The sequence below is a fragment of the Anser cygnoides genome, chromosome 32 (assembly GCF_040182565.1).
Source record: "Anser cygnoides isolate HZ-2024a breed goose chromosome 32, Taihu_goose_T2T_genome, whole genome shotgun sequence".
NCBI lineage: Eukaryota > Metazoa > Chordata > Aves > Anseriformes > Anatidae > Anser > Anser cygnoides.
The window spans coordinates 1,820,776-1,847,240 of NC_089904.1; the positions used below are offsets into that span (position 1 = coordinate 1,820,776).

The 26,465-nt window shown below is 64.1% G+C and overlaps 2 protein-coding genes across 5 annotated transcripts; both read left to right on the forward strand.

Moving 5' to 3' along the window:
* Window positions 1–1,242: 1,242 nt before the first annotated feature.
* RAPGEF3 (Rap guanine nucleotide exchange factor 3) lies at window positions 1,243–16,030 on the forward strand. 4 transcript variants are annotated; one of them, XM_066985650.1, is made up of 27 exons: window positions 1,243–1,560; window positions 7,577–7,630; window positions 7,938–8,044; window positions 8,181–8,302; window positions 8,441–8,615; window positions 8,864–8,948; window positions 9,118–9,178; window positions 9,385–9,461; window positions 9,596–9,742; window positions 9,989–10,098; window positions 10,285–10,373; window positions 10,894–10,972; window positions 11,232–11,382; window positions 11,463–11,539; window positions 11,688–11,727; window positions 11,832–11,913; window positions 12,010–12,156; window positions 12,242–12,339; window positions 13,119–13,244; window positions 13,339–13,520; window positions 13,602–13,692; window positions 14,039–14,089; window positions 14,347–14,434; window positions 14,550–14,614; window positions 14,860–14,914; window positions 15,011–15,082; window positions 15,640–16,030. In XM_066985650.1, exons 1-27 carry the CDS (start codon window positions 1,243–1,245, stop codon window positions 15,756–15,758), a joined length of 2,868 nt encoding a protein of 955 aa, XP_066841751.1. In that variant the 3' UTR covers window positions 15,759–16,030. The 4 variants fall into 4 exon arrangements, with proteins under 4 accessions (XP_066841751.1, XP_066841753.1, XP_066841754.1 ...); XM_066985652.1 differs by having other exon boundaries at window positions 1,334–1,560; window positions 13,372–13,520; XM_048052877.2 differs by lacking the exon at window positions 1,243–1,560 and adding an exon at window positions 5,729–6,970.
* Window positions 16,031–17,405: 1,375 nt separating this feature from the next.
* On the forward strand, window positions 17,406–24,691 carry ENDOU (endonuclease, poly(U) specific). The gene is made up of 9 exons (XM_048052879.2): window positions 17,406–17,649; window positions 21,890–22,024; window positions 22,203–22,244; window positions 22,539–22,710; window positions 22,843–23,042; window positions 23,136–23,249; window positions 23,348–23,454; window positions 23,791–23,933; window positions 24,243–24,691. Exons 1-9 carry the CDS (start codon window positions 17,592–17,594, stop codon window positions 24,355–24,357), a joined length of 1,086 nt encoding a protein of 361 aa, XP_047908836.2. The 5' UTR covers window positions 17,406–17,591; the 3' UTR covers window positions 24,358–24,691.
* Window positions 24,692–26,465: the final 1,774 nt, after the last annotated feature.

The following is a 26,465-nucleotide window of genomic DNA, read 5'->3' on the forward strand; positions in this document are numbered from 1 at the left end:
ACGCGGTGACAGATCCCGGCACGAGGCTCCCTGACACCATGACTGTGCGTGGGTTTTGGGTACAGGCCTCTCTTGCAGCAGAAGCCTCCGGGTCCCCTGCCCTGCAGGAAAATGCCTTCTCTGCCCCCAGGCGCTCACGGAGCCCCGGAGGCGAAGAGGGCGGTGGGAGGAAGGATTGCAGTCCCCGTCCTACGCGGCTGCTCCTGCTCGGGGGGGTTGCCCAAGGCCGATTCCACCTCCCCAGACCCACATGGGGTGATCCGGAGAAGTGACAGCCCTGGGGAGCCCGGCGGGACCCCGAAATCCCCAGGGTGGCTGATGAAGACGGCAAGCAGGAGCGTGCCAAGGGCGCGCCTCCAACGTGCTCGTGTTCAGCTGGCGTTTCTCATTGCTTTGCTGGCCGGGGTGTGGGGCTATTTAAATATAGATTTTTTTAATATATATATATTTAAATATTACAGCAGGGTTTATTTCAAAAGTGAAAGTTCACGTTGGCAGAAAAACCTTTCTTTTTAGCCAAAAGCCCCAGCCCCAGCACTCCCAGGACCCCTTGGCCGTGCTCCTGAGTCCTCAGCTTCGGATGCTGGGGGGCCACCTCCCGGCACAAGCCGCTCCCGCACGTCTGTCCCTGGGGGTGCCCGGGGGGGGGGCCGAGCAGGACAGAGCACCCCAGGAAGGACAGGGGGCTCCTGGGGGCCACCGTGGTCCCCGGGGATGGGGTGTGCCAGGTTGGGTGGGGGGCCAGGAGGTGGGAGGGTTGAGGGGTCCCCGAAAAGGTTGCCAGGGGAAGGGAGGAGTGGGGTGGATTGGGGGGATCCCCAAAAACGATGCCAGGGGGAGGGGGATGATTTGGGGGGGGATGCCCAAAAAGGATGCCGGGGGAAGGAGGGGGGGGAGGAGTGGGGTGGTTTTTCTTGGGGGGGTCCCCAAAAAGGATGCCAGGGAGAGGAAGGGGGGGATGAGCAGGGTGGTTTGGGGGGGGTCCCCAAGAAGGATGCCGGGGGGAAGGAGGAGCGGAGTGATTTGGGGGGGGGGGATCCCCAAAAAACGATGCCAGGGGAGGGAGGAGGGAGGAGCGGGATGGATTGGGCGGGACGGGGCGGGACGGGGCGCTGGGGCCGGCCCCCCCCCCCCCCCCCCGGGCTCCGCTCCCTCTCCCGGCCCCGCTCCGGGGCGGGGGGCCCGCGCCCGGCACCGGCACCGGCACCGGCACCGGCACCGGCCCCGCCGCGCCGCCGCCGCATGAAGGTGCGCGGGGGGGACCGGGGCACCGGCACCGGCACCGGCACCGGCACCGGCACCGGGGGCGCAAGCGGGGAGGCGGCGCGGCGGGGGGCGGCGGCGCTGGGGCCCCGGTGCCGGTTGGACGCAGGGAGAAGCGGGCTGGAGCAGGGCCCCGGAGCTGCCCCGCCGCCCCCGCCGCCAGCCGGTGGGCCCGGGGGGGACGGCAAGCGGCTGTCGGTGCTGCTGAGGAAGATGCACTTGTTCCGGAGCTCCAGCTACGAGATCCGGCTGGAGGGAGAGGGGGGCAGCCTGCCCCGCATCCAGGGCATCCGCTGGGTGAGTGGGGACACGGGGTAGGACATGGGGACGTGGGGACAGCAGGGGCACGGGGACAGACGTGGGGGCACGGGGACAGCAGGGGCATGGGCAGGGACATGGGGACCTGGGGACCGACATGGGGATAGCAGGGGCATGGAGACAGCATGGGCATGGGCAGGGACATGGGGACATGGGGACCGACATGGGGACATGGGGATAGTAGGGACATGGGGACAGCAGGGGCATGGGGACAGACATGGGGGCACGGGGACAGCAGGGGCATGGGGACAGCAGGGTCATGGGCAGGGACATGGGGACATGGGGACAGACATGGGGATAGCAGAGGTATGGGGACTGCAGGGACCCGAGAACAGACATGGGGACATGGGGATAGCAGGGACCTGGGGACAGACATGGGGACATGAGGATAGCAGGGATGTGGGGACAGCAGGAACAAGGGGACAGGGGGGACATGGAGACAGATGCAGGGATAGTAGGAACATGGGGACAGCGGGGGCTTGAGGACAGACTTTGGGACATGGGGATAGTGGGGACGTGGGGACAGCGGTGGCGTGGGGACAGAGATGTGGACAGTGGGGACATGGAGACAGCAGGGACGTGGATACAGATACGGGGACAGCAGGGACCTGGGGACAGCAGAGACCTGGGGACAGCAGGGACAACAGTCACCGACCCCACCTGCAGGAGCCCCCCCCGCCTGTCCCCCCACTGCACCCCTCAGCATCCCCCCCTGCGCCCGCAGGGCTGGGGGCTACGAGGTGGAGCCGAGCGGGACCCCCGGTCTTATCGCAGCCCCCAGCCCCGCTTTGTAGGGCAGCTCCGGCCTTCCCGAGCCCACCCAGGTGGGCTGGCAGCGGGGCCGTGAGCTGCGCCCCGCTCCGGTTTGCTGCCCGCGGGGCCAGGCGTGCAGCAAGCGCCCTTGGGCAGCCGCCAGCCCCGGCCCCTTCTCCAGGGCGCAGCTGGCAGCGGGGCACGAAACGAGCCCGGGGCCGTCGTGCTCCAGCGCGCGGCGCCCGGGCAGCGCACCCCGATCTGCAGCCAGCGAGCAGGAAACACCTTCCCCGCGTCCGCGGCACGCAGGGTTCAAAACGTTCCCTCCCCGGTGGCGGCTCAGCCCGTTTCTCCAGGCGGAACCGGTCGCTTGGCAGCGGGACGGTGCCCAGCGCCACGGCCTCCGGCCCCAGCCGCTGCCGGCCCCCTTTGCCAGCCCCTGGGGTCCCCCCCGCTGCCAGCCCCCCACTGTCCCCTGGGTGCTGGAGGTGGCCGCAGGCGCCCGGTGTCCCAGCCGAGCCCCATGGCCGCCCACCTTCCCCTTCCCACGCTGCCTGACCCGGCACAAACATTCTTAAGGAATAAGGAGAAATTGCTTTGTGTGTTTTTTGTGCAGTCTGCAAGCTCTTTCACAAGCAAAATTCTCTTATCTTTTTTTTTTTTTTTCCCCCTTCCCTTCGTTCTAATATTTTCCTCCCCAGAACTTGTAGGGACTCACTTTGGGGTATTTTTATTTAAGAGTGGCACAAAGCAGAGGGCTCGGGACAGCAGCAGGTCGCAGCACCGCGGTTTTCAAGTGCTGGGCTAGCAAAAATCTGGCAAAACCTGACAGCGCAGCGGCACGTGCAGCGTGGCAGGAGTGTCCCCCCTGCATGGCTCCCCCCTGGTGGGCATCTGAGGGGATCTTTTTGGGGAGGGGGACAAAGGGGGCGTTCTCCCCAGTTCTTGCAGGTCTGAGGGTGCTCGGGTGGGGAGAGGCGGATGGCTGGGAGGTGACACAGTGTCCCTTGTCCCCATGGCCGCAAGCTCCTGGAAGCTCCTCGTCGTGTGTGGCTCTGTCCCGTCCCTCCTGGGGACCCGTTTGCCTGTCCCTGCGGCCACCAGATCTCTTCCAGCCCTGCTCTTTGCCACGAGGCTCCAGCGTCCCCAAACAGCTGCACCCATCCCACAGCACAAGCGCCATCGTCACCGCGTCCCTGGAGAGGGGCGGAGGGGACAGAGCGGGTCCCCTCGGAGACCCCTCCCCGGCGAGGGTCCCGGGGGGAAGCGAGCCCCTGGCTGGCTGCCGTGTCTTTGGAGCCTGCGGATGGGCGAGGACTTTCTCCGGAGCCGTAAAGCCTGAAATAGCTCCTGTTGTTTTTCCTCGGGATCCCAAACAAAGCGGCGCGCGAGCGCGGAACGGTCGCTGTCGGCCTTGGCCGCTCGCCCGCGGCTGCCGGATTTCTGGAGACCGGCAGGATCTCAGCGCCCCCGTGTCCCGTAAGCAGGAAGATGGAAACAGGCAACTCCTTAGGAAGCGCTTTGGAGACGGCGGCCGCGATGCTGCGACGACCTGGGGGTTGGGGACATCCTGTGGGGCCAGCTCTGGGAACCACTCAGCTCCCGTGCGCGGGGAGCAGGTGTGCTTGGGAAGGCGTTTGGGGGGATTTTGCCCGCATTTTTCAGAGCTGGTTTTGCAACAAGAAAATGTCAGCAGGGAGAAACCTCCCCGAGCAGCTGTCCTTGGGCAGGGGAGGTTTTTCTCGGTCTCCTTCGCCGTCCTTGCTTCGAGGAGGACCGCGGCACGTCCTGGCTCTCCGCCCCAAGGACAGACCCGCTTCACGGGGCGACGGCGAAGCCTGTTCCGTGCGGGGCCGGCGCGGGTGGCATCGCCCTGCGGGTCCCGCGGGAGGCAGCTCCACGCTCCTCAGCCCGGGCTCCTGTTTGCAAACATTTGCTCTCGATTGCCGGAGCATTTCCTGCTCCGCGGGGCGTCACGGGACTCGGGAAAGTTTGCAGAGTGAGTAAGCGGTGGCGCCCCAGCTTTGGTGGCAGCGGCCAGGTTGGGAGCGTCTCCGGGGACCTGCCACTTGTTTTCCATCCGTTCCCCCCCCCCCCCCGAATTGCTCCTGAACCTCATGCAAACTGCTGCCTGCGGGCTCGAGCTCCGGAGGAAGAGGAGGAAGAAGAGGAGGAGGAAGAAGCCCTGGGGGTTTGGGAAGGGACGGAGGGGATGGAGCAGCCTGAGCCAGGCAGAGCACCCGGCCGTGCACCCGTCAGTGGGCGCCCAACTCCATCACCTGCCTGCACCCGGAGGTGGCGGGGCGGTTGGGTTTCCCCTCATCTCCCTGCTAGGTGTTTTTTTTCCCCTCGGATTCCCTTGCAGAGGAGGATTCTGCAGCTCAACACCCTTGAATTCCTTCACTGGGGCTTCCATCGGGGCCGTCCCTCTTGCTGGGGTTGCCCAAACCACCGCCACCAGCCTGGAGCCAGCAGATCCGAGGAGGATCTGGCCCAGAAGACGCCGAATTGCCAAAATTACATTCTGAGCACCCACCCCTCCACCACCAGCCCCGAGTGCTTCAGGACCCTTCTCAAAGCAACCATAAACAATGGGGGGGGAGGCCCACAAAGCCTCCCCCCGGGGGTGAGCACCCGAGGAGGATGCTCCTTGCTGCGTCTCGGGGTTAATGCTCCGAGGGCAGCGGCTGCCTCCGCGGAGAACAGGTCTGACGGGTGCTCTGGGCTTGGATGCGCTGGGGACGGATTCGGCACATGTCTCGGAGATGAAAGGTTGTTTGTTCAGGGCCGTGGCCGTGCGGGAGCCCTCGCGCTGCTCGGGTGAAACATCCCTCGAGGTTTAACCAGAGCTGTTGGAGCAGCGCGGTTTTCGGAGCGGACGAGGACGGTGCGAGCAGCTGGGTGTGTTTTCTCCTCAGCCCCTCCAGCCACCAGTGATGTGAGCAGTCCCGTTGGGTGCCCAGAGTGGATTTTTTTTTTTTTTTGGCAACGCCGCGCTTTTTTGATGCCTGGCAGGGTCTGTGGCTTGGATCGCAGCACGCACCCTGCCAGCGGAGGCAGCTCCCAGCAGTTCCCGACGGTGCAGTGATGGATTGCTCCAGGAAGGAGTCCCCGAGCCCAAAAGGGCGATGCTATTTCGGGACTGGCCTTGGTGAACGGCGGAGACATTAGAGGGGCTGGTTTAGAAAATAGCACTGGGTCAGCTCATCGCGTGTCGATTTGGTGTCCATTAAGCAAAGCAAGAACTCAGCGGGTGACCGCGGTTTCCGTCCCTGGAAGACGCGTTTTTACGAAGCAAGGGTTTGGAGAAGGAGGGAGAGGCTCAACACCGAGGTACGAGAGCTGCAAAGAGCAGGGAGGAGCTCCCAGGGATGACTTTGGGGCTCAGCTTCACGAGCACCAGGGAGAGGAATTATCTTCTGCCCCCTCCCAGCGACTCGCGACTCGGGCTTCCTGAGCTAGAAGCGGTGCCTTTGCAAGCGGCAGATATTTTTGGTCTCCCTTTAACCCACCCAGCCCCTTCCTGCAGCAAATTCAGCGTCCCCCATGCCCTGCGGCAGGGAGTGCCCCCGCTTTGTGTCCCCCTGCCCACCCCGCTCCGTTCACGTCTGCTCCTTCGACTTGCAAGAGACCCTCGTTGGATTCAGAGGTCCTCCAGGAAGAGGCTTTTCGGAACATTTCACTGCCTTCCTCTGTCTTTATTTCATCTCTCTTTGAGGTTAAGGGAGCACTGAAAGGCCAAGTGAAAAGGGTGTGCTGTGAACTGGTGCCATGGCACTCCAAGGTTTCCTATTTTCTTCTCTTCCTGCCAACACCCATCCCACTATTTGCATTTTTTACAGCTCCGGAGGCCTGGGCTCCTGCTGCGCTCGAGGAGTAATCATCGGCTCGGAGCCTCTGGCCACGAACAAGGGGAATTTGGGCTTGTTTCCTTCCAATACCCCATACTGACCTGTGTCTGGGTTGAATTTCACCCGCCGCTCTGCTTCCCTGCTGGGAACGCAAAAACTCGTCCCCAGGAGGCTCCATCCCCTTGTCCACCTGAACGTTATTGCTGAATGCGACCACACCGTGTTGGCACGAGCCTGGTGCTCGGGAGTTTCCAGGATCCCCCCTAAAATCCGTTGGGGAAAAAAAAAAAACAAAACAAAAAACTTCATTTTTGCCACCTGCAGCCCTTGGTACCAAGGGAAGCCGAGGTTGCTCCTTGCCCTTAGCAAAGCCTCTGCCTGGCTGCTGAGCTCCTGCAGTTGTGGGACCACCACGTCCTGGTGCTGTTTCTGTTTAGTTTCCATGATTTATTGCATGAGCTTTTCTGGCTGTGCTTCGATCCGAGACCGGTCCCCGATGTGTTACCTGCAAAAAGGGGTTTGGGCGTGCTCGAGCACATGGACAAAACTCACCTTCATCATCACTCTCTGCCGTCCTCGTCCTGCTGTGGGACGGGCTGGCAGCGGGTCTGCTCCTCCAGCTCTTTCCTCTGGAATTTGTGATCTTTGTCCCCCTCCTCATTTGGAGCCAGCTTCAAAGCTGGAGGAAAAACTTGGGGCCTTCCCTCTCCCTGCCCTGGGGCCGCTCCGGCTTCCCGTGGGTCTTTCTGATGTCCTCCACGAGTGGTGTTTGCTCCGTGGCTCCAGTAAGGCTCCTTTGATCCTTGTTTGCGAGGGTTTTGCTTTTAACTTCCTTCTTTTATCTCCCGGCTCGCCTGTTTGAAGGCGCTTTCCGTCCTGGAGTTAAACATCACCGCCGTGGGGGGGGGGTTCGCAGGGTCAGGTCCCCGGTGTGCAAGGCAGCGAGGGGTGTGGGATGCTCTGAGCCCCCCCCAGGCTCTGTCCCCACCGGGACATCCCGGCTCGCTGCTCCTCGAGGCGGGTTTTGGTGGTGCCCAAGGGGTTTTGCATGGCAGGAGCCCGGCACGTGAGCTGGACGCGTGGCGGCGGCATCGGCGCGGCCGGCAGCGTGCGAGGGAAAGTTGGGCATAAAAGGAAAGTGGCTGAAAGTGAGGGAAACGCAGGGGAAAATGAGCAGGGGGTGTTTTGGGGCTGCGGGCGTTGGAGGGGTCTGTTCTCAGCAAGATGGGGCAGAGCGGAGACTTTGCTGTGGTTTTAGGATCGAGCTCTCGGGGATGCGTGTGTCCTCTCCTGGCGCAGAGCATTTGAGGCTGAACGGTACCCAGGGGGTGCAGGGAGCATGGCAGAGCCCCCCCCCCCGGCCACCAACCCCTTTCTTTTTGGTTTTCCAGACCCCACTTTTGGACACTGAATCCTCGCTGGAGTATGGACACAGCCTTACCCAGGTGGGCGGACAGGGGATGGCCCCAAGGACATGAGTTTGGTGCTTGGTAAAGGGCTGGGGGGGGGGGGACAGAAACGTCTCCAAGGCTGCGGTGGGTAGGGGGCCGTGGTGGGATGGGCAATCCCTTGGGCTCAGCTGTTCCTGGGGTGGGGATGGAGATCCTGGGGTGCTGGGACGGGGTCTAGGCACGGCACCCCAGCACCATATTGGGGAAGTTCAGCAGGAAGCCTGCTGGCATGGAGGTGTCCGTCACTGCCCGTGCCCTCCTGGCCGCCCCACAAACCATCTAACCTCATTTCCCCCCCCAGGCATCCCCGGAGAAGATCTGGCGAGCCGGGAAGCTCCTCTTCACCCACCTCACCAGCACCTGCCCCGGCCTCATCCGGGACCACAAGCATCACCTGCGGCACCACAGGTGGGACAGTGAGCATCCGCGCCGCGCGTGGGGCCACCGCGGGCTGCGAAGGACCCTCCGAGGAGAGCTTGGCCACGCTCCTGGGATCTGCAACCCCATTTTGGGGGCATTTCTCACGCTTCTCCCCGTCTTGCAGGCAGTGCTGCTCGGGGAAGGAGCTGGTGGACTGGCTGCTGAATGCGGGGCTGGGCGTCCAGATGCGGAGCCAGGCCGTCGGCGTGGGCCAAGTGCTGGTGGACGGAGGGGTCCTGACGCACGGTGAGCACCACCAGGGGCCCTCTGGGGCTTTGGGTGCCGGGTGCACCGGGTCGCCCTGCTCCTGCAGCACGCTGCGGTCTCCCTTGGGTGCTTGTGGTGCCACGCACGCCCAAGCTGATGTGCTTTTCCCCTCCGCAGTCAAGCAGGAGTGGCATTTCCAGGACAAGGACACCCAGTTTTATCGCTTTGCCGAGCTGGAGCTGAGCCCTGAGCCCGGCGCGGGGCTGCGGGATGCGGAGGAGCTGCTGGAGGCTGTGGCTTTCCTGGCCCAGCTGGGTCCCGACGCGCTGCTCACCATGGCCCTGCGGAAGCCGTGAGTGCCCGGGGGCTCCCAGGGGGCCGGGGGGTTCGTTTGGACCCTGCTCCATGCAGCTCTGGAGACGCCAAAGGCTGCTGCGGATGGGGTGCGCCGAGCATCTCTTCCCCAGCTGCCAGGTCGAGGACTCGAGGGGATGCCACCGGCTTGTGCCCGGAGCAAGGTGGCTGCCCAGGGGGTGGCAGGGAGGGGTGCAGGGCCCTGGGGTGCTCACGGCGGCCGCTTACCCACCCTTCTCCTGCCAGGCCGGCCCAGCGCACGGAGGACGAGCTGGAGCTGATATTTGAGGAGCTGCTCCACATTAAAGCCGTGGCTCATCTCTCCAACTCGGTGAGTGCCCCCCCCCACCTTCATCCATCCCCTCCCAAATCCTCCTGCATCCTCCTCCTCCTCTCCTGGCCCTCTCCAGCCGTCCCTGGGGCCCCCTGCCACCCCGTCACCCCATCCCGAGCGTGTCCCCTCCTCGCTTGGCCCTAAGGGTGGGTGCCTCTTGCTGCAGGTGAAGCGGGAGCTGGCGGCCGTGCTGATGTTCGAGTCGCACCAGCGAGCCGGCACCGTGCGTGAGTACCGCGGGCCGGGGACGGGATGTCCCCGAGGACAGGGTCCCCAGGCGGGGTGGACGTTGCCATCGGTGTGGATGCTCCAGCTGGATTTTCTTGGACCGGGGATGGTGGGGACCGAAACGCTTGCTGGGGCTGGGTGGGATGGGGCTGATGAGGGATGCTCGGGCTCTCCCAAGAGAAAACCCATCGGTTTTTCCCCGCAGTGTTCAGCCAAGGAGATAAAGGCACCTCGTGGTACATCGTCTGGAAGGGCTCGGTGAACGTGGTCACCCACGGCAAGGTAGGTGCGTCCCTGCGTGGCCACCTTGTCCCCGATGCTGCTGGGTGCCGATGCGTGGGGCTCTCCGGACACCCCGCATTGCCCACCCGGAGTGGGGACCCCGGGTTGTCACCCCGTCCCTGTCCCCCCTGCAGGGCTTGGTGGCCACCCTGCACGAGGGGGACGATTTTGGGCAGCTGGCGCTGGTGAACGACGCGCCCCGCGCGGCCAGCATCATCCTGCGGGAGGACAACTGCCACTTCTTGCGGGTGGACAAGCAGGACTTCAACCACATCCTCAAGGTGGGCAGGGGGCCGGGGGGGGGGGTCCCGTGCTGGGCACGGCAGCAGCACCCCATCCTGGGCACCCTCCCGGGGCTGTGGGATGCGCAAAGCCATGGGGTTTGTAGGGTAGGGCAGTTCTCCGTGTGCCGATGTGATTTTTGGGGTGCAACCAGCTGGCTGGGCACCGCTTGCTCCCCAAAACCCGGTGCCTGCCCACGCCGGGCTCGGAGGCAATGCTTTACCCTGGCCACCTTCCCCCTCTAGGACGTGGAGGCCAACACCATGCGCCTGAAGGAGCACGGGAAGGTGGTGCTGGTCCTGCAGAAGAACCTGCAGGGCGGCAGCAGCCAGCCGGCCGCGGCGCAGAGCAGCAGGTGACAGCCTTCTGTCCCCGTCCCTCCTTCCCGGTGCTGCCACCCCATGTCTCCTGTCCCTCGGCCACCTTGCTGGCCCTGGCTGGGCTCCACAGCCCCATCCCGGCTTCCCTCGGAGGAGCGGGATGGGGATGGCACGCCGTGCTCGCTGTCCCTTCCCTGATGCGCCCCGTCCTCTGCCCCCAGGTACCTGGTGATGGCCGGGACGCCGGAGAAGATCCTCGAGCACCTGCTGGAGTTCATGAGGCTCGACGCCACGCTCTACGACCCCGTGGGTAGGTGGGGGCTCGCTCCCACCCTGCGGTGCCGGGGGTCCTGGCAGGGGGACCCCTGCTCCCCGCGCTGTCACCACCACAGGAGTCGAACCAAAAAAAGCCACTTTTCTCACCATGAAATCCCTCACTGGGGCTGGGAGAGAGAAGCAGCTCCAGAGCATCTCCTCCCTCCTCTCCCACGGCCCTGCGCCTCCCTCTGCCTTCGAAGAGCAGCAGAAGAGGGTGAGCCAGGAGCCAGGAGCCAGGAGATGTCCCCAGCGGGCAAAAAATCAGAGCTGCTGAGCTGGCGCCATCTGAGGCCGCTCGGAGTCAAATCTCCAAGTGCAGACCTTTCTCCTTCTTTTCAAAAAGAAAAGAATTTGGTCAACCCTTTCCTCGGCATTTAGAAGCAAAAAGTGGCCAGCAAGGAGCACGGTTGCTGTGGGGGGAGATCCCAGGGCAGCCCCAAAGGGGCCACGGGTGTCGCCAACCCACTGGGGGTGTCACGAAGCACGATGGGGGCCATCCTGCTCTCTTCCAGACACCCTCCTGGGGGATTTCCTGCTGACCTACACCGTCTTCATGCCGACCTCGCAGCTCTGCAGAGCCCTGCTGCACCAATATCCTTCTGTGGCTGGAGGGGGGGGCCACGGCATGCGCCCCCTCGCTGGGGACCAGCGGGCTCAGCTTGGTCCCTGCCACCCCAGTGGGACATCAGGGGTTGGCTGTGGGAACCCCAAACCCCCCAGGCACATCCCCATTCCCATCCTGTCCTCATGGGCGAGGGGTCCCCTCACTGCCCTGCCCGCTCCCCTGCCCCACGTCACTCCCCCTCCCCGCCCCACGTCACCCCATACTGGTGCCCTTAACTGGTCCCAGTTTCCGCGCGGAGCCGCTGGAGGGCTCGGAGCAGGAGAAGGCCACCTACTCCCTGCACAAACGCCGCAAGATCCTGCGCCTGGTGAGCCAGTGGGTGCTGCTCTACGGGCGTCTGCTGCAGGGCGACCGCAGCACCACGGCTCTGCTGCAGGTACAGGGAGCAGGGGGCGTCCCCAGGAGGGGTCCGGCCACCACCGTGCCACGCTGACCCCCACACCTTGCCTCCCCCAGAACCTCGCCGACCTGGCGAGCCGGGACCCCCGCCTGGGAGGGATGGTGCAGGAGCAGGAACGCCGGCGGCCCCGAGCGTGAGTTCATCCCCGGGGGGGGGACGTGGAGAGCAGCAGTGCCTGTCTGGACCCCCTGGTGCCACCGCCGATGCCCTTGTCCCCATGGGGGTCCCCAGGGGACTGCATTTCACCTGCTCCTGGGGGTTTAACACCACTCTCCGTGCAGGTTGGAGAACGGAGACGGCAGCGCTTCTCCCCAGCCCAAGGTAGGGGGGGTGGCAGGCTGGGGGGAACTGGGGATCTGGGACCCCCAGGAGCGGGGTGGCTTTGGGGATGGCATCGTCCCCGCTCTCTCCCACCTTGGGCACAGGCTCGGAGCTCCGTGAGCTGGCTGGCGATCCAGGAAGAGGCGGCTTTGAGCAGCAGCTGTGCCTTAAGAGCCCAGGACAAAGGTAGGGGGACTCACGGGGGGCCGGTGGGGGCTGTCCCCCTTGGATGTGGCCATCCCCTCTCCTCGGGCCACCGTGCTGAAGCCTTAACGCCCGCAGTGCCCTACGAGATCTACAGACCGGACCACTCGTGCCTCGTCACGGTGCTGCCCATCAATGCCTCGGTGCGGGATGTCCTGCGGTCCCTCGCCCCCCGGCTCGGCCGGGACCGGGAACACCTCCTGGTGAAGGTGAATTCGGCTGGAGGTGAGCATCTGTCCCCCGGGGCACCTTGGGGTCCCTCAGCAGAGATCTGCAGGCACCCCGGCACCCGTCGCCCTGTCTCCTGCAGATAAAGTGGGGCTGCAGCTGGACGCCGTGGGGGTGTTCACCTCGCTGGGGCTCAACGAGCGGCTCTTTGCCGTGAGCGTGGAGGAGCTGGGCGGCTTGGTGAGCGCGGGGGCCGTGCTGGTGGGGTCGGCACAGGGCTGGGAGCTGCTGGATGGAGACACCGGCCAGCAGCTGCTCACAGCATGGTTAGGATGCTCTGGCTAGTAGGAAGAAGGTTGGGCATCGCTTTGCCCCGTGGAGCAAGTCTGCTCCCACTCGTTCCTGGTCCTTCTGTGGGTCCTGGAGGTGATGGGGGGGTCCACGAGCCAAGACAGAGGTGATGGGGATTGAGTGAGCTGAGCAAGAGGCAATGGAGAGGGATCCATGAGCCATGCTGAGCTATATAGGGTCATTTATGAGCCATGCTGACCTATATAGGGTCATCCTATGAGTCTATGAGCTGCTGCTATATAGGGTCATCCATGAGCCATGCTGAGCTATATAGGGTCATCCACGAGCCATGCTGAGCTATATAGGGTTATCCATGAGCCGTGCTGAGCTATATAGGGTTATCCATGATGAGCCATGATGCTGAGCTATATAGGGTCATCCACAAGCCATGCTGGAGGTGGTGGAGAGGGTTCGATGAGCCGAGCGAAGGGCGATGGGGGGACCCAAGGCAGCAGAGGAAGAGGAGCAGTGAGTCAGGCTGGAGATGATGAAGGGGGTGCATGAGGCAAGCCAGAGGTGCTGCAGGGGGGTTTTCATCAACCTAGAGGCGATGGAGGAGGCTTGGTGAGCTCAGCCACAGGCAAGAGCCCGGCTCTGACCCCAGCTGCCTCCCTAGCGGCTCAGGGTTGGAAGTGTCCCCCTGCCCCTCACCCTTCCCCTGTGTGCAGACCCCCCATCCTGAGCAGCTGGGCCCCCACGTCGGCTCCTCCGAGACCTTGGACCTCATCAGCTCCAAGGACCTGGCCAGCCACCTGACGGACTACGACTGGAACCTCTTCAAGAGCATCCACCAGGTACGGGGCAAGCGCCCGGACCGGGAGGGGAGACACAGCACGTCCCCCGAGCCCCCCCCCCCGGCCACCCTCAGGCACCCCGCCGGCCCCGCAGGTGGAGATGATCCACTACATCGTGGGGCCGCAGAAGTTTCACGAGGTGACCACGGCCAACCTGGAGCGCGTCATGCGGCGCTTCAACGAGCTGCAGTACTGGGTGGCCACGGAGCTGTGCCTCTGCCCCGAGGTGGGCAGGAGAGCCCAGCTCCTCCGCAAGTTCATCAAGCTGGCTGCGCAGTGAGTGCCCTGCCACCCTGTGTCCCCGTCCCCATCGGGACCAGCTGGTGACCCCCCAGCTGAGCCCGTCCCTGCCCGCAGCCTCAAGGAGCAGAAGAACCTGAATTCCTTCTTCGCGGTGATGTTTGGTGTCAGCAACACGGCCGTGAGCCGCCTCGCCAAGACCTGGGAGGTAACAGATCCCACAGGACAGAGCCGGGTCCCCTGGGCTAGAGAAGGGACAAGGGTGGCCGGGCTGCTGGGCTCCAAGCTGACCCTGTCCCCAAAAGGTCTGGGAGGCAGGGAGTAGGATTTCCACCGTGGAGGGGGGCAGGATCCAACCATGCATCCGTGGTTAGATCCCAAATCCCGCACACCGCGGTGGAAACGGGCTCCAAGCTCCCAAGCACCTGGAGCAAGCTTGGAGCCTGGAGAGGGGCATTGGGATGGGGGGCTTGGAGGTGCCTGGAAATTTAAAGGGGGGTTCAGGTGTAGTGGGGGGCTGCATGGGGCCATCCTGACCCCCCCTCGCCGCGCAGAGGCTGCCCCACAAGATCCGAAAGCTGCACGCAGCGCTGGAGCGGATGCTGGTGAGTGCGGACACTTTGTGCAGAGCTGGGGAGGGGGCACGGGGCTGGGACAAGGGGCAGAGGCTGTGCCACCCCCATACCTCTGGGTTTGCTGTGACTCCTTCCTGCCCCAACATCCCGAAATACACAAGGTCACAGGGGTGGCACGGGGTGGGGGGCATTCCCTTCTCCCAAATTTTGGGCTGTGCCCAGCCAGGGCACCAGAGCCCCCTTCCCTGGAGACCCCCACCCCGCTGAGCTCCCCACTCTGTCCCCAGGACCCGTCGTGGAACCACCGGGTCTATCGCCTGGCCGTTGCCAAGCTGAGCCCCCCCATCATCCCCTTCGTCCCCCTCCTCCTCAAAGGTGGGTGCCGCCGCTTTGGGGGCGCGGGGAGCCCTTTGCACGCATCCAGCCTTTCCCAGAGACCAGGAAACCAAGCCCAGGGCTCGCTCTGACCCCCAAATCCCCCCCCCCCCAGACATGACCTTCATCCACGAGGGCAATCGCACGCTGGCTGAGAACCTCATCAACTTTGAGAAGATGGTGAGTGGCGGGGGTGTTGCTCCCCTGCTCCTGCTTGTCCTGCCGTCCCCTGGGGAGGCAGACCCAGGGCATCCACACGGCATCAACCCCCCCCCCCCTTCCTCCGGGAGCCAGGACCCCCTTGCTGTTGGGCTGGGGGGGTCACAGGGCAGCCGCTGCTAAAGCCGCAGGGGGCCTGTGTTTTCCCAGCCGGGGAGCAAAATGGTGTCGGGTGGCAGCAAGTGACCTTTGTGCATTGCCCGCAGCACATGATGGCCAAGACGGTGCGCGTCCTACAGCGCTGCCGGGGCCAGGCGCATGGTGAGTGCCTCCCGGGGTGGGGGGCGAGGAGCAGGAGCCGGGGGGCGAGGTCCCCACGGGGCCGTAGCTCAGCTCCTGCTCTCCCTCTGCACCCAGCTCCGCTCTCCCCGCTGCGGAGCCGCTCCCCGCACCGCCCGGAGGACCCCAAGGCCGTCAGGATGAGCACGTGTACGTTCGGTGCCGGGAGACCCCCGCCCCGTGGGGCTACGTGGGCGCACACCGTCCTTCCGTGGGGGGCACCCCGAGGGCAGCAGCTTGGCTGCAGGGGGAGAAAATTGGCCTGGGGGTGGTGGCGCCTCGGAGCTCCTGCTCCCTGCCGTCCCCAGCTGGGCATCGCTTTGCCCCGTGGAGCAAGCCTGCTCCTGCTCCTACAGCTCCCGGGGGTGATGGGGGGGATCCATGAGATGGGATAGAGGTGATGGGGGGGGGATTTCGATGTGCTGGGCGAGAGGAAATAGAGGGGGACGCGTGAGCCATGCTGGAGGTGGTGGAGGAGGTTCAACGAGCTGAGCTAAAGGTGATGGAGGGGGATGAGAGAGCTGAGCTGGAGGCGATGGAGGGGATTTTGGCGAGCTGGGCAATAGGGGATGGAGGGGGAGCCACGAACCAAGCAGGAGGTGACAGAGCAGGACCGCTGAGTCAGGCCACAGGAGGGGCACGAGCCGAGCCGGGGGCGACGGAGGGGGCTGAGGGAGCCCAGCTCTGAGCCCAGCTCTCCGCCGCAGGCTCGGAGCAGTCCCTGAGCGTGCGGAGCCCTGTCTCCACCTGGGCCTACCTGCAGCACCTGAAAGCCATCGACAGCCAGAAGGAGCTGCTGCGGCTCTCCCGAGACCTGGAGTCCTGATGGGCAGGAGGGAGACGGAGCAGGGATGCAGCGGGGATGCGGCAGCACGCGTGTGCCGGCCGGGGGGCAGCCCTCCGCCCTGCTCCCCATGGCTCAGGGCGCACGGGGCCACCCTGGAGCTGGCCCAGAGCCTCTGCTCGGCCGTGCCACGGGCCCCGGACCCGGCAGTGCACAGCAGCCGGGAGCCCACGGGGGGCTGCGGGCAGGCGAGGCCACGGACAGCGGGGTGGGGAGCCCCCACGCAGCGAGCAATAGAGGTATTTTTGTATGCACGGCTGCAGTCACCTTTCTTCGCCACGCAGCAGCCCGAGTTCACTCCTTGCAGCAGCTGGGATGGGGGGAAGGAGCCCCAGCTGCCCCGCATCGATGCTGCTCGCCCCGGGGGTGCTGGGCTGGAAGGCGCCCGTTGCTCCTCGTGGCTCTGGCTTGTGCTGCCCCAGAGGGGGCCACCCCAATCCTCCGCCCTGCTCGTCCCCTGGGAGGTGCTGTGTCCCCAGGCCCAGCTCCTGGGAGCTGCACAACCCCAGCAGCCGTGCCTGGGCCGACCACAGCCACCTGCGTGCCTCAGTTTCCCCACCCGGATGGGGCACGAGCAGCCACGTGTGGCAGCAGCCTCCTGGCACAAGAGCCAGCAGATGAGCAGACTCAGCACGGGATGACGTGAAAACGTCACAGAAAACAAAACCACTGTCAGCAAGGACAGGTCAATGGGGTCACCAGCCCAGGGTGGAGGGGAGGAAATGACTGAGGGGTGAGGAGGAAGCCAAACCTGGCCCTTATTACACCAAACGCTGCTCAGCTGTGCCAGATGATGCATCCCGGCGGGGTTAAGACTGTTGCAAGTCTTCTACGTGGGCAGGGTGTGTTGCAGGCAGTTGCTGTCTGTTTTGCTGCCCAGAAATCCCCTCCTCTGGGCTGGAGGGGGCAGTTGGTGGGGGGTGATGCCCTTAATTTGGGGTGGGGGTGATGCCCCCTGCGTGGGGAGGTCCTGTCCTGGACCTGCTGGCGGTGAGGATGCAGGGGTGGGCAGGGGAGGTGCTGGAGCAAAGGGGGGGTTTTGTCTGTGCAGCAGGAAAATGCTGGACCCTGGGGTTTGGGCTCCAGGTGAGGCTCCCTGAGAAATCCACGTCGCCATATGGGAAGCAAAGAAGTCAGAAAGCAGCAGCTGGGGTGCACCCTGGGGTGCACACCAATGGGTGCTGCTGGTCCCATCGCTTTCCTGGAAGGGCGATGCTTGCGGACACCCAAGCAGCCCCCAGAAGGAGGGGGGCTTGGGTTATTTTCCTGATGGGGCTCAGAGCAGAGCCCTGCGAGCAGCTGGGGACCGGTGGGAGGTGGGGTGCTGAGCTGTGCTGGGGGCTCTGCAAGGAGTCGTTACCCCTGCAATTAACTGGGGGCAGAAAGGTGCCAAGGGGGTACGAGGGGATTTACCACCAAGTGCCAGGGAGCACGTGGAGGGACCGAGCTGTGGCACTGATCCATGGGGACATGAGGGCTGTGGGCAGGCAGGGACACCCCCTTCCCCCCCAAAAAAAGCTTTCCCTTTGCTCCGCGATCACCGCCTGGGGGGGACTGGGACACGAGGAGTGGAGCAATGCAGGGAGCTGGATTTACCAGCCCTCCTCCCATTCCGGGCAGCCTGTAATTAGGACATGCGCCTAACGAGCTTTGCCAAAGTCGGGGTGCAGCCTGCCCGCGAGCTCCTCGGTGGCACCGGGCTCCTCCCTCGGCTCCCGGGGCCCCACATATAGCAGGGAGCGCCGGCCAGCACCCACATTTCCAGCCGGCTTCTCCGAGGTGATCCCAAGCACCCGGCTCAGCTCCCGCAGGACCATGAAGCCCTGGATGCTCCTCGTCGGGGTGGGGATGGCCCTGGGCTGCGTGGCCGGCCGTGAGTAGCAGGGCCTGGCTTGGGGAGGGGGTGGCCAGGGGTTGGAAGGGGGCTGGGGGCTCGGTGAGGGTCGGATCCGGCAGAGCTTTGCAGGGGAAAGGGTGGAGGGTGGTGGTCGTGGGCTTCCTCCGACTCTGGGGGCTCAGCTGGGGAGGAGGGGGCTTCGTCCTTCTCTTTGCTGGGTTGTGACCCCCCCTGGGTCGCATCCCGCTGGGTTTTCTTCATTCAACCCCCCCTTCCTCCGCCTCCTGCATCCTCCCGTGCTGGGGGAGGGTTAAAGGTAATATTTCTCCGCTACCTTACCCGCAATCCTCCCGGCCGATGCTGGAGGGGAGCCCATCGGTCGCAATGAGAACACAAGGCGAGCTCAGGTGCCTTGCCCATCACGAGCACTGCCCAAAGAAGCCACCAAAGCTCCGCTGTGCTCCTGGACAGTCCAGCACGTCCACACAGCCCAACCCACAGCCCTCGGGCTGGGCACGGGCTGGTCGGGGCAGCTGTGCTGGCACAGCCCCAGTGTCCAGGCTGGAAGCGTGCTGGGATTTGCTGGGGCTCCCAGCACCGAGTTGCTTCTCACCTGGTTTCATCCTGAGCTGGATTCCAGCTTCGGTAGGTGAGCAAAGCCTTGGGGTGCTGTGTGAGAGCTGTGATCTGCCCGCACAGCTCCAAAAGTGCTGGCAGCTCCTAGGTCAATAGGCTGGGATCCTGTGGGGCAGGTCGGGTGGCTCCAGGAATTGGATTTGGCGGCGTTTGGTCATCCCATCAGTCACACCGAGATCGTCATCGCGGGTGCTGGTGTGTTGCAGGGCGTCTGGCTGGAGAGGTGCATGTGGTTCGTGTGGAACAAGAGATTTAGGAGATGGGGCAGAGCAGCGAGCCCGGGCCAGGGCTCCTGGGGCATCAGGGACGGAGCACGATGCAGGTGGAGCTCAGCCAAGGCTGTTTGGAGGTGGGCTCGGGTGGGCGAGCAGGAAAAACTCTGGTTTTGGCACGATGCTGCGCCAAGGAGCAGCTTCTGGGCATCGGCTTTGGGGCTCTTTGTTTCTGAGCATCCCGCACGTGACCGGGTGTTGTCCTGGCCGTGTTCTCACATAAATGCGAGCTGTAATCCGTTCTCAAGAAGGGAGTTTCATCACTTTTCTGACGTCGCAAGCAGGCTGTATCTGGCCTCGAGGTTAGTGGAGAGGAGTTTTGCAAGGCAGGTGCAGAAGAGGAGTTGCTGCTGCAATCCTGTTGCTGCTGCAATCCAGCTGGTGGGCCGCCGTGGCAGTTTGCTGCGTTCTCATCTTGCTTAACGCAAGCACAGAAGCTGCCCTTGCTCGGAAGCATCACCGGGGTGTGCTGGAGCTGGGGAGCAGCCAGCGGGGCAGGACGAGGGAGCTGGGACAAGATGAAGGGGGTTGCAGCCAAAGGGGAGCTTTGCTCTTCTCCAAGATCCTTCCTCAAGGCCCTGAGAGAAGGTGGAAGGACCCTGAAGGCAGGCAAAACTTCCCTGGACGAGGTCCTGAGCAGCCCCATCTAGCTAGACCTCAAATTTCTCTCCGTGTTGTGGATGGGCGGCGGGGCCCCAGCCTGTGCCTGGGAGCAGCGAGGAGCCAGGGAGCATCGTTGGCTGCTCGTGGTGCACCTCTACGGTGTAAAAACCGCCCTTATCCTCATCCAGGCAGGATGGTGGCGGGAGGTTTTGCCCAGTTATCCCCAAAACATTTCCCCACGCCTCGGGGGACGGAGATGCTCAGGAGGTAGCCGGTGTTCTCCCCGTCAAAGCTTCCTGGCAGAAACGAAGTCGAGTTTGCTCTCGTCCAAAAGTCGCGTTCAGGCAGGGACTGGTCTGGCTGGAGAGCTGAAGATGAGATATTTGACAGTGATGTTTGTCTGGCTCTGTGCACCCAGAGAAGATCCGCGGGCTGGGCGAGCCCAGCACAGCCCGTCCTGTCCCACCGGGGGCCATTCCGTGGGTTTGGTTGCCAAACCCACGTCTGGCCTCGACTTGCCTCATCTGGAAAGTGGAGCTTTCTGCTGGGGAAGGGCCGAACACCTGGGGCTGGTGCCGGGGAGCGATGGGTCGGAGGAGAGGGCAGGAGGATGGTCCTGGGTCCCCCCACCCAGATCCCAGCACCAGCAGCATTTGGGCACAGCTGGCCACGTCCTTCTGCTCCAGCTGCCCTCCTCCAGCATTGCGAGATCTCCCATCAGCTCTTCTCTCCCCCAAAGCTCCGTCAGCTCCTCTGACTTTGACTGTCAGGAGTGCCTGGCTGCCCTGCAGCTGCTTGGCTCTATTTAGGTTTGAGCTTCCCTGGCTGTGCAAGGCAAGCAGCCTCCTGCAGTCATCCCCGTGCCCTGCGCTGGGAGAAGCCTCGGCTTGCTGCTGCTGTTCTTGCACCCGAGCCGTGGTAGAAAATGATGCTGAACTCACTCCTCCGAGGGCTCTGCAGAGCTCCCAGCCTCGGCTGAGTCACCGCACGCCCCGGTACTGGGCTTTGCTGCGACACGCTCGGGCAGCACGTGCCCCGCGACCGTCTCAGCGCTGGCTGATGTGTGGGCAGCTCCTGCCTTGCGCAATCCCTCCCGCTGGAAAAGGAGCCTGGATGTGTCATTCAGCCCGACTTATCCCGACTGCTGCTTTGGGAGTGAGAGGGGTGCTGTCCTGCATGATGGGGATTGCAGCTGCTGTCCCCACCAGGGCTCCAGACCCGGCTGTCCTGCTGCATGGACGGGTGACACCAGGGTGCACGAGGGATGCTTGTCCCCAAAACCATCGGATGCTCCTTCCCTCTGCAGCCCTTTCCAGTTGTTCATGCTGCATCAGCATGAGCAAAAGTGGGACAAAAGTAGCACCGAGGGTGAATCTCCTCGAGAAACATCCCATGAAATCAAGCAGGATTGCCCTCGCCCTTGCAGCAAGACCAGCCAACAGGGGCTGCTGGGGCAAAGAGGTTCTTCCTCCCAAATCACCACCTGTAGGGCCACGTTTCTGCTATCCCCAAAACCGACAAATAGTTTGGGGAAAATGGAAAAGAGCAGAGCAAGCAAAGTGGCTGCAGAGAGAAACCACCCCGGGTGACCTCGGAGGTCACGCTGCGTGCTGCTGGATCAGGATCTGCCCCGTGGGCACGTTTCACCTGCTGGAACTGAAGGCAGGCCACCCAGAGGTGTTGCTCGCCGTGTTTATGCTGCTGCATGATTGCAGGTTTGCAAGGGAAAGCAACACCCTCTCCTCCAGGGATTGCTTTGCGGGCTGGCTTGTCTGGGGCATGGCTTCTTGGCACGTTCCCAGGGGTGATGGCACCAAGGGGGTGTCAGGGAAGCCATGCCCAGGCTGCCCTGTTTGTCAGGAGCATCATTAAGCAGTGGGCAGAGAAAAAGGCACCTTCCCTAAGCACGATGCCTCCTGGTTGTCTCTTAATTAAAACCAAGCCTCCAGTCCCACCTCAGTCCCCTACAGCCCGCTTTGCTTGGCAGCAGGTGGCCCTTGCCCCTCGGAGAGGTGGCATTTGTGCTATTCAGAGCATGGCTTGAGTCGCTGCGTTATTTTTAGCTTTGCCACAATGTGTAATAAAGCACGGGCTGACCGACATATTCATCACATAAGTGGTTCAGCGGGGAGTCCCCAGTTTGCCCGGCGTGGCGGAAGGACGGACGGACGGGTAGCAAATGAGGGTGTCTGGAATGTGGCACTCCTCCGGGCTGGGGACAGCTGGGCCTGGGGCACTGCCGCTAAGCCTGGCGTTTAAGGGGGTGAATCAGAGCAGGCAATTAGTGGTGGGGAGCCAAAAAGGTGCTTCCCCGTGCCAAGCGACCTGCCAAGGTCCCTGGCGTGGCACGTGTCTGCGGCCAAAGGCGAGTGACCCGCGGCGATGCGTCCTGAGGACTCAGATGATCCAAATGCCACCCCAAAATGTTGGGAAAGGATCCTGAACAGCTTCACGGTGGGAGCTTGAATGGGAGCAAGGAGGGAATGCGCTGAGCTATGGGTGTTGGGATGCTGCAGCATCCCCACGGTCTGGGGAATGAGGAACTGGCCCAGCTCTGGAGCAGCTGGAGCGCCTTTCCTCGCTCCTTGCCTCACTTCTGGACACCTTCAGCTCTGGTGTCCCCGTGCTGTCCCCTGCCACCAGCCAGGACCCAGAGCCACGCGGCAGCTTGGGCAGAAGGCAGAGAAGCTCCCAGATTTGGGGCTGGATGAGGCAGGGTTGCTAGTCCATCCCGCACACCACGCTATTGTTTCTCTCCCCCAAAGACCTGTACACGGCCCCCGACTCCTGCAAGGGGCGCTGCGAGGAGCCCTACAGCAAGGAGGATGAGTGCCACTGCGACGCCGAGTGCGAGAGCCACTACAACTGCTGCGAGGACTACTACGAGCACTGCCGACCGGGTGAGCACTGCTGCGTGAGGAGGGGGCTCCGTGGGGCTGCTGGAGCCCGGTGATGGGGTGCCAAGGGCTGGTTCCATGCGGACATCCACCCGTGCCGCTGTGCACTTGTGCGCGTGGTCCTGGGCAGCCCCAGCCTGCATCCCCATCACCCTGAGCCCTTTTTCTTGGTTTTGTGCAGGTGGGGAATGGGGTGAGGAAGCAGCACGCAGACATGCTGGTGGTGAGTGGCTCTGCTTCTGATCGAGGGCAAGGAAAACCACCCGGGTCCCCCCATGCACCTCTGGGCTGCTTGCTCCCAGGGCCGACAGCGTGGGGCGGCACGGTTTTGGCACCCATGCGGTGCTGCCACTGTTTGTGCAAAGCCTCTGCATGCTGGTGCTGAGCCTGGGGGACAAGGACTGATGTCCCCCTCTCACTTAATGAAAGCTCTTGCCCCCAAAGCGTGGGGTTGGTGCTGGCTGGGACCCCCCTGCACCCTCTGTGCCCTGAGGTCACCCTGTGCCTCTCCTTGCAGAGGGTTTCTCCAGCAGCCGCGATGCCGTCACCGACGAGGAGCTCCTGCAGGTCTCCGAGCAGCTCTACGGGGCTGATCACAACAAAGCCCGGCCCCAGGACATCACCATCAACCCGCAGTACCGGGCTGCCCCTGATGAGACGGATGACCAGGAGGATCGCTCCCCCCGGCCGTGAGTGTGCCCCGGCGCTGCCACCAACGCCCTCGCCGCGTGGCCAGGAGCAAGGAACCACCATGGCCAGGGCCTGGCCATCTGGAGAGGGGTCCAAAAGGGTTTCCAAAGGGTTCCTCTCCTCCCTCCCAGGCTCTATGCATACGTGAATGAGAAGCTCTTCTCCAAACCCACCTACGCCAGCTTCATCAGGCTGCTGGACAACTACCAGAGGGCGACCGGCCGGGAGGAGGAGGTGACAGCGGAGGAGCTGATGGAGCAGGACACCTTCCTCAGGGAGGTGATGAAGACCGAGCTGATGAAGAAACTCTTCGCTTTCCTCCATAAGAAAAGTGAGTGTGGAGCTTGGGAGGAACGGGGTCCCTGTGCGTTGATCCCCTAGCTCCTATCTCCCTGCCTCCCTCCCCACGGTGCTTTACCCGCAGACCGCTACGGCTCCGAGCAGGAATTCCTCGCAGATTTGAAGGAGATGTGGTTCGGCCTCTACTCCCGAGGCAACGGCGAGAAGGACTCCAGCGGCTTCGAGCACGTCTTCTCGGGTAGAGCCAACGTGTCCCGGTGGGACAGGGGCAGGGGCTGGGCAGGGGCTGGGCAGCGGGGGGTGCCCGGCTCACCCCAGGGTCTCGTTTGTGCTTAGGGGAGATTAAAAAAGGGCAAGTGAGCGGATTTCACAACTGGATCCGCTTCTACCTCCTGGAAAAGCAGGGACTCGTCAACTACTACAGCCACAACTACGACGGGCCGGTGAGTGCTCCCGCCGGGTGAGGGCTTGGGCAGGGAGCGCTGACCTCGCTCCATCAGCTGCGTCCCGAGGGGGGCAAACGGGGACCCCCCCGGTACATGGGGCAGAGGTGCTCACCCCTCTGCCCCCTGTACATGGACCTTGGGGTGGAATCAGCGTGGGGAGGGCCGGAGAAGATGGTTGCAAAGGGCCAATGAAGCTCCCAGACAGGAGCAAGCGTGAGGCTGGGAGCATCCTGGAGAGGGCACAAGGGTTTTGCTTGGCTTCCCTGCCTTGCTGCACCCGGAGCCAAGCTCACCGAGGGTCTCAGCCCCAAACTCCCTTCTCCTGCCTTCCAGTGGGACACCTACCCCGACGTGCTGGGGCTGCAGTTCAGCTGGGACGGCTTTTACAAGGAGGTGGGCTCCGCGTTCATCGGCTGCAGCCCCGAGTTCGAGTTTGGCGTCTACACGTTGTGCTTCATCGCCCGTCCTGGGAGGGCGTAAGTACCGCACCGCGTCCATCCGTCCGTCTGTCCTCCTGCCACGGAGCCCTCCTGCTCCCCATGGATCAGCTGAGTCAGCCCCTGACACCCTCAGCCCACTTTTTGGGGCATCACGGGTGGGATTGGGATGGGATGGGGACATGGGGACACCAGGAGCACTTTGGGGAGGGGTAGAGGTGAGCGTGGGGCTCAGGGGTGGGATTGGGATGGGATGGGGACATGGGGACACCGGGAGCACATTGGGGAGGGGGAGAGGTGAGCGTGGGGCTCAGGGGTGGAGCCTGTGTCCCCCGTGTGTCCCCACAGATGCCACCTGAGCCTGGGTGGCCACAGCATCAGCATCCAGACCTACACCTGGACCAAGTCCACCTACGGCCCTGGAAAGAAATACATCGCCACCGCCTACGTGATCTCGCCCTGAGGCTGCCCCCATGCCGGCTGGGAGGAACAGGGTGGCCGCAGCCCCACCGCTCTGGGGCCCTGGGCTGCCCCTTGCTGCGGACCCCCCGTGTGGGGCAGGATTCGTCCCCCCCTGTGAGGTGGACAGCCCCAGGACCGGCGTGGGGCAGGACAGAGGTGGCTGTGGCCCGCGTGGAGGCAGCGAGGGGAGGGAGGCAGCAGCCCCGGCAGCCCTGGTACCACCGAGTGATGCATCGCCCAGTCGCGGCAGGAGAGCAGGGGGCAGAGAGGGACCTGCAGTGGAAAGGAGCACCCCCGAGCAAAATAAATACTGACCCTGGAAGGAGACGCATTCACTGCCTCGGTGTTGGAGACCCTGCTTTTGCTGTTCTGCCCCAAGGGACGTGCCATGGGCAGCAGCAGCTCTGCAAGCCCCCCCCACTCCCCAGCCCCACGGCCAGGGTGGGCGTTGGGACCCCTGGGTGCTGCCAGGTGCTCCCCAAATCGCCTTTCCCCTGGGGCCACCCCCATCCTCCCCATCCCCTCCTCTCATTTTACCCCATCGGTGTTTGCATACACGTGTGTGCACACGGACAAAGAGTGCAGGGCTGTTCCCTTCCATCAGGGCCCCCAAGAAGACCCCCCCACACACACGGTCCTTTCTCCCCCATCCCAGGACAATCCACCTGCAGATGAAGGCTGCACGGGGAAATGTGTGCAGGGAAATATCCTTAATACCCTTTTCCCACGCAGGTGCACATGTACGCAATGTCCCGGCTCTTTTGGGGACCCCAGGGGACAGTGAATGGCTGAGAGCCCCCCAGGACTGTGCCACATTAACGGGCAGGAGCCCCATCCCCGTTTATCTCCACGGCTTCCAGGGAGCAGCTCCTCGTTGCCCTGGGTCTGGGCCACCAGAGGGGCGAGGACGTTTGGCGGAGCAAGCCCCTGCCAGCCAGGGTCGGTGCCACCACCCGCGCCGCTCACCCTGCAGAGCGCCCCCCAAAACTTGTCCCCCACCTTCCTTTCTGCAGCCCTGCGCCCGCCTGGGTGCCAAAAGGGCTCAGCCTCGCTCCCTCCTCGAGCCTTGGGCAGCTGCCGACGGGTCCTGCCCTGAGGAATTACCCAGCTCGGGGACCCGCAGAGCCGCTGTGTGCCCTCGGCTGCGTCCCTGGGGACCGTCACAGGGGAATCGGGGTCTGCAGAAGGTGCATCCTCCACCCGAGCCCATCTGTGCTCTCCGTGGGGGCCCTCCCCAGTGGCCCCCCGTTCCCAGCACGGAGCTGGGGCTGCTCTGGGCTCCTGGGGCTTTCTTAGCATGGGCGACCCAACATCTCCTGCGCTCGGGGGCACAAATCCCAGAGCCCCTGTGGGCAGCTCAGCCAAAGGAGATGGCACCCGGTGGAGCTCTATTCCCCACCTCCCCACGCTGTCCCAGCACCCTTGGGGGGGGGTGACAAGGACCCCTGCCACCCCCCTTACTGCTTGACAGTGCTGAGCCCCCTGAGTTGCCCACACTGCATCCTCTGCCCTACACACGCACCCTCTCCTCCTCCCCCTGGGGATTTGAGTGCTGTGGGCAGGACGGCCACCGTCTCCAGGGTGTTGGCTCGCGTGTCATTTTGTGTGTGTGTCCCCCCCCCACCCCCAGCAGCCTTCCTGCACCCCCCTGGGCTTGCAGCAGCGCGGGTGTCGGGGTGGGGATGCTGCGCGGCGCTCGCGGGCAGGAGCGCTGAGATTTGAGCTGCCCGACAGATGGCCGGCTGCGACCGCTGCTGGGGAAGGGGTGGGCGTCCCCGCGCCATCTGCCAGGGGTCACGGGTGACCCCCAAACCCCGCCGCAGGGGAAGGAGGGGTGGTTGGGGTGGGGGGGGCATGCCAGAGCTTGATTTATAGAAATGTGTTTGGGATGGGTGCGGGTGGGCTCCCCGCGGTTGGATCCCCCCCCAGCACCGCTCCCGTCCTCCCAGGGGATGCACGCAGCAGCCCGGGAGCTGCGGTTGTACCTGGGGAGATGCTGTGCTGGTGGGGGGGATGGCAAGGGGCAGACTGCGTGGGGCAGGGCACGGGGGGACAGCGATGCCCCGGGCACCCTTGTGCTCGCTGTAGCTCGTCCCAAAGCTGAGGCAG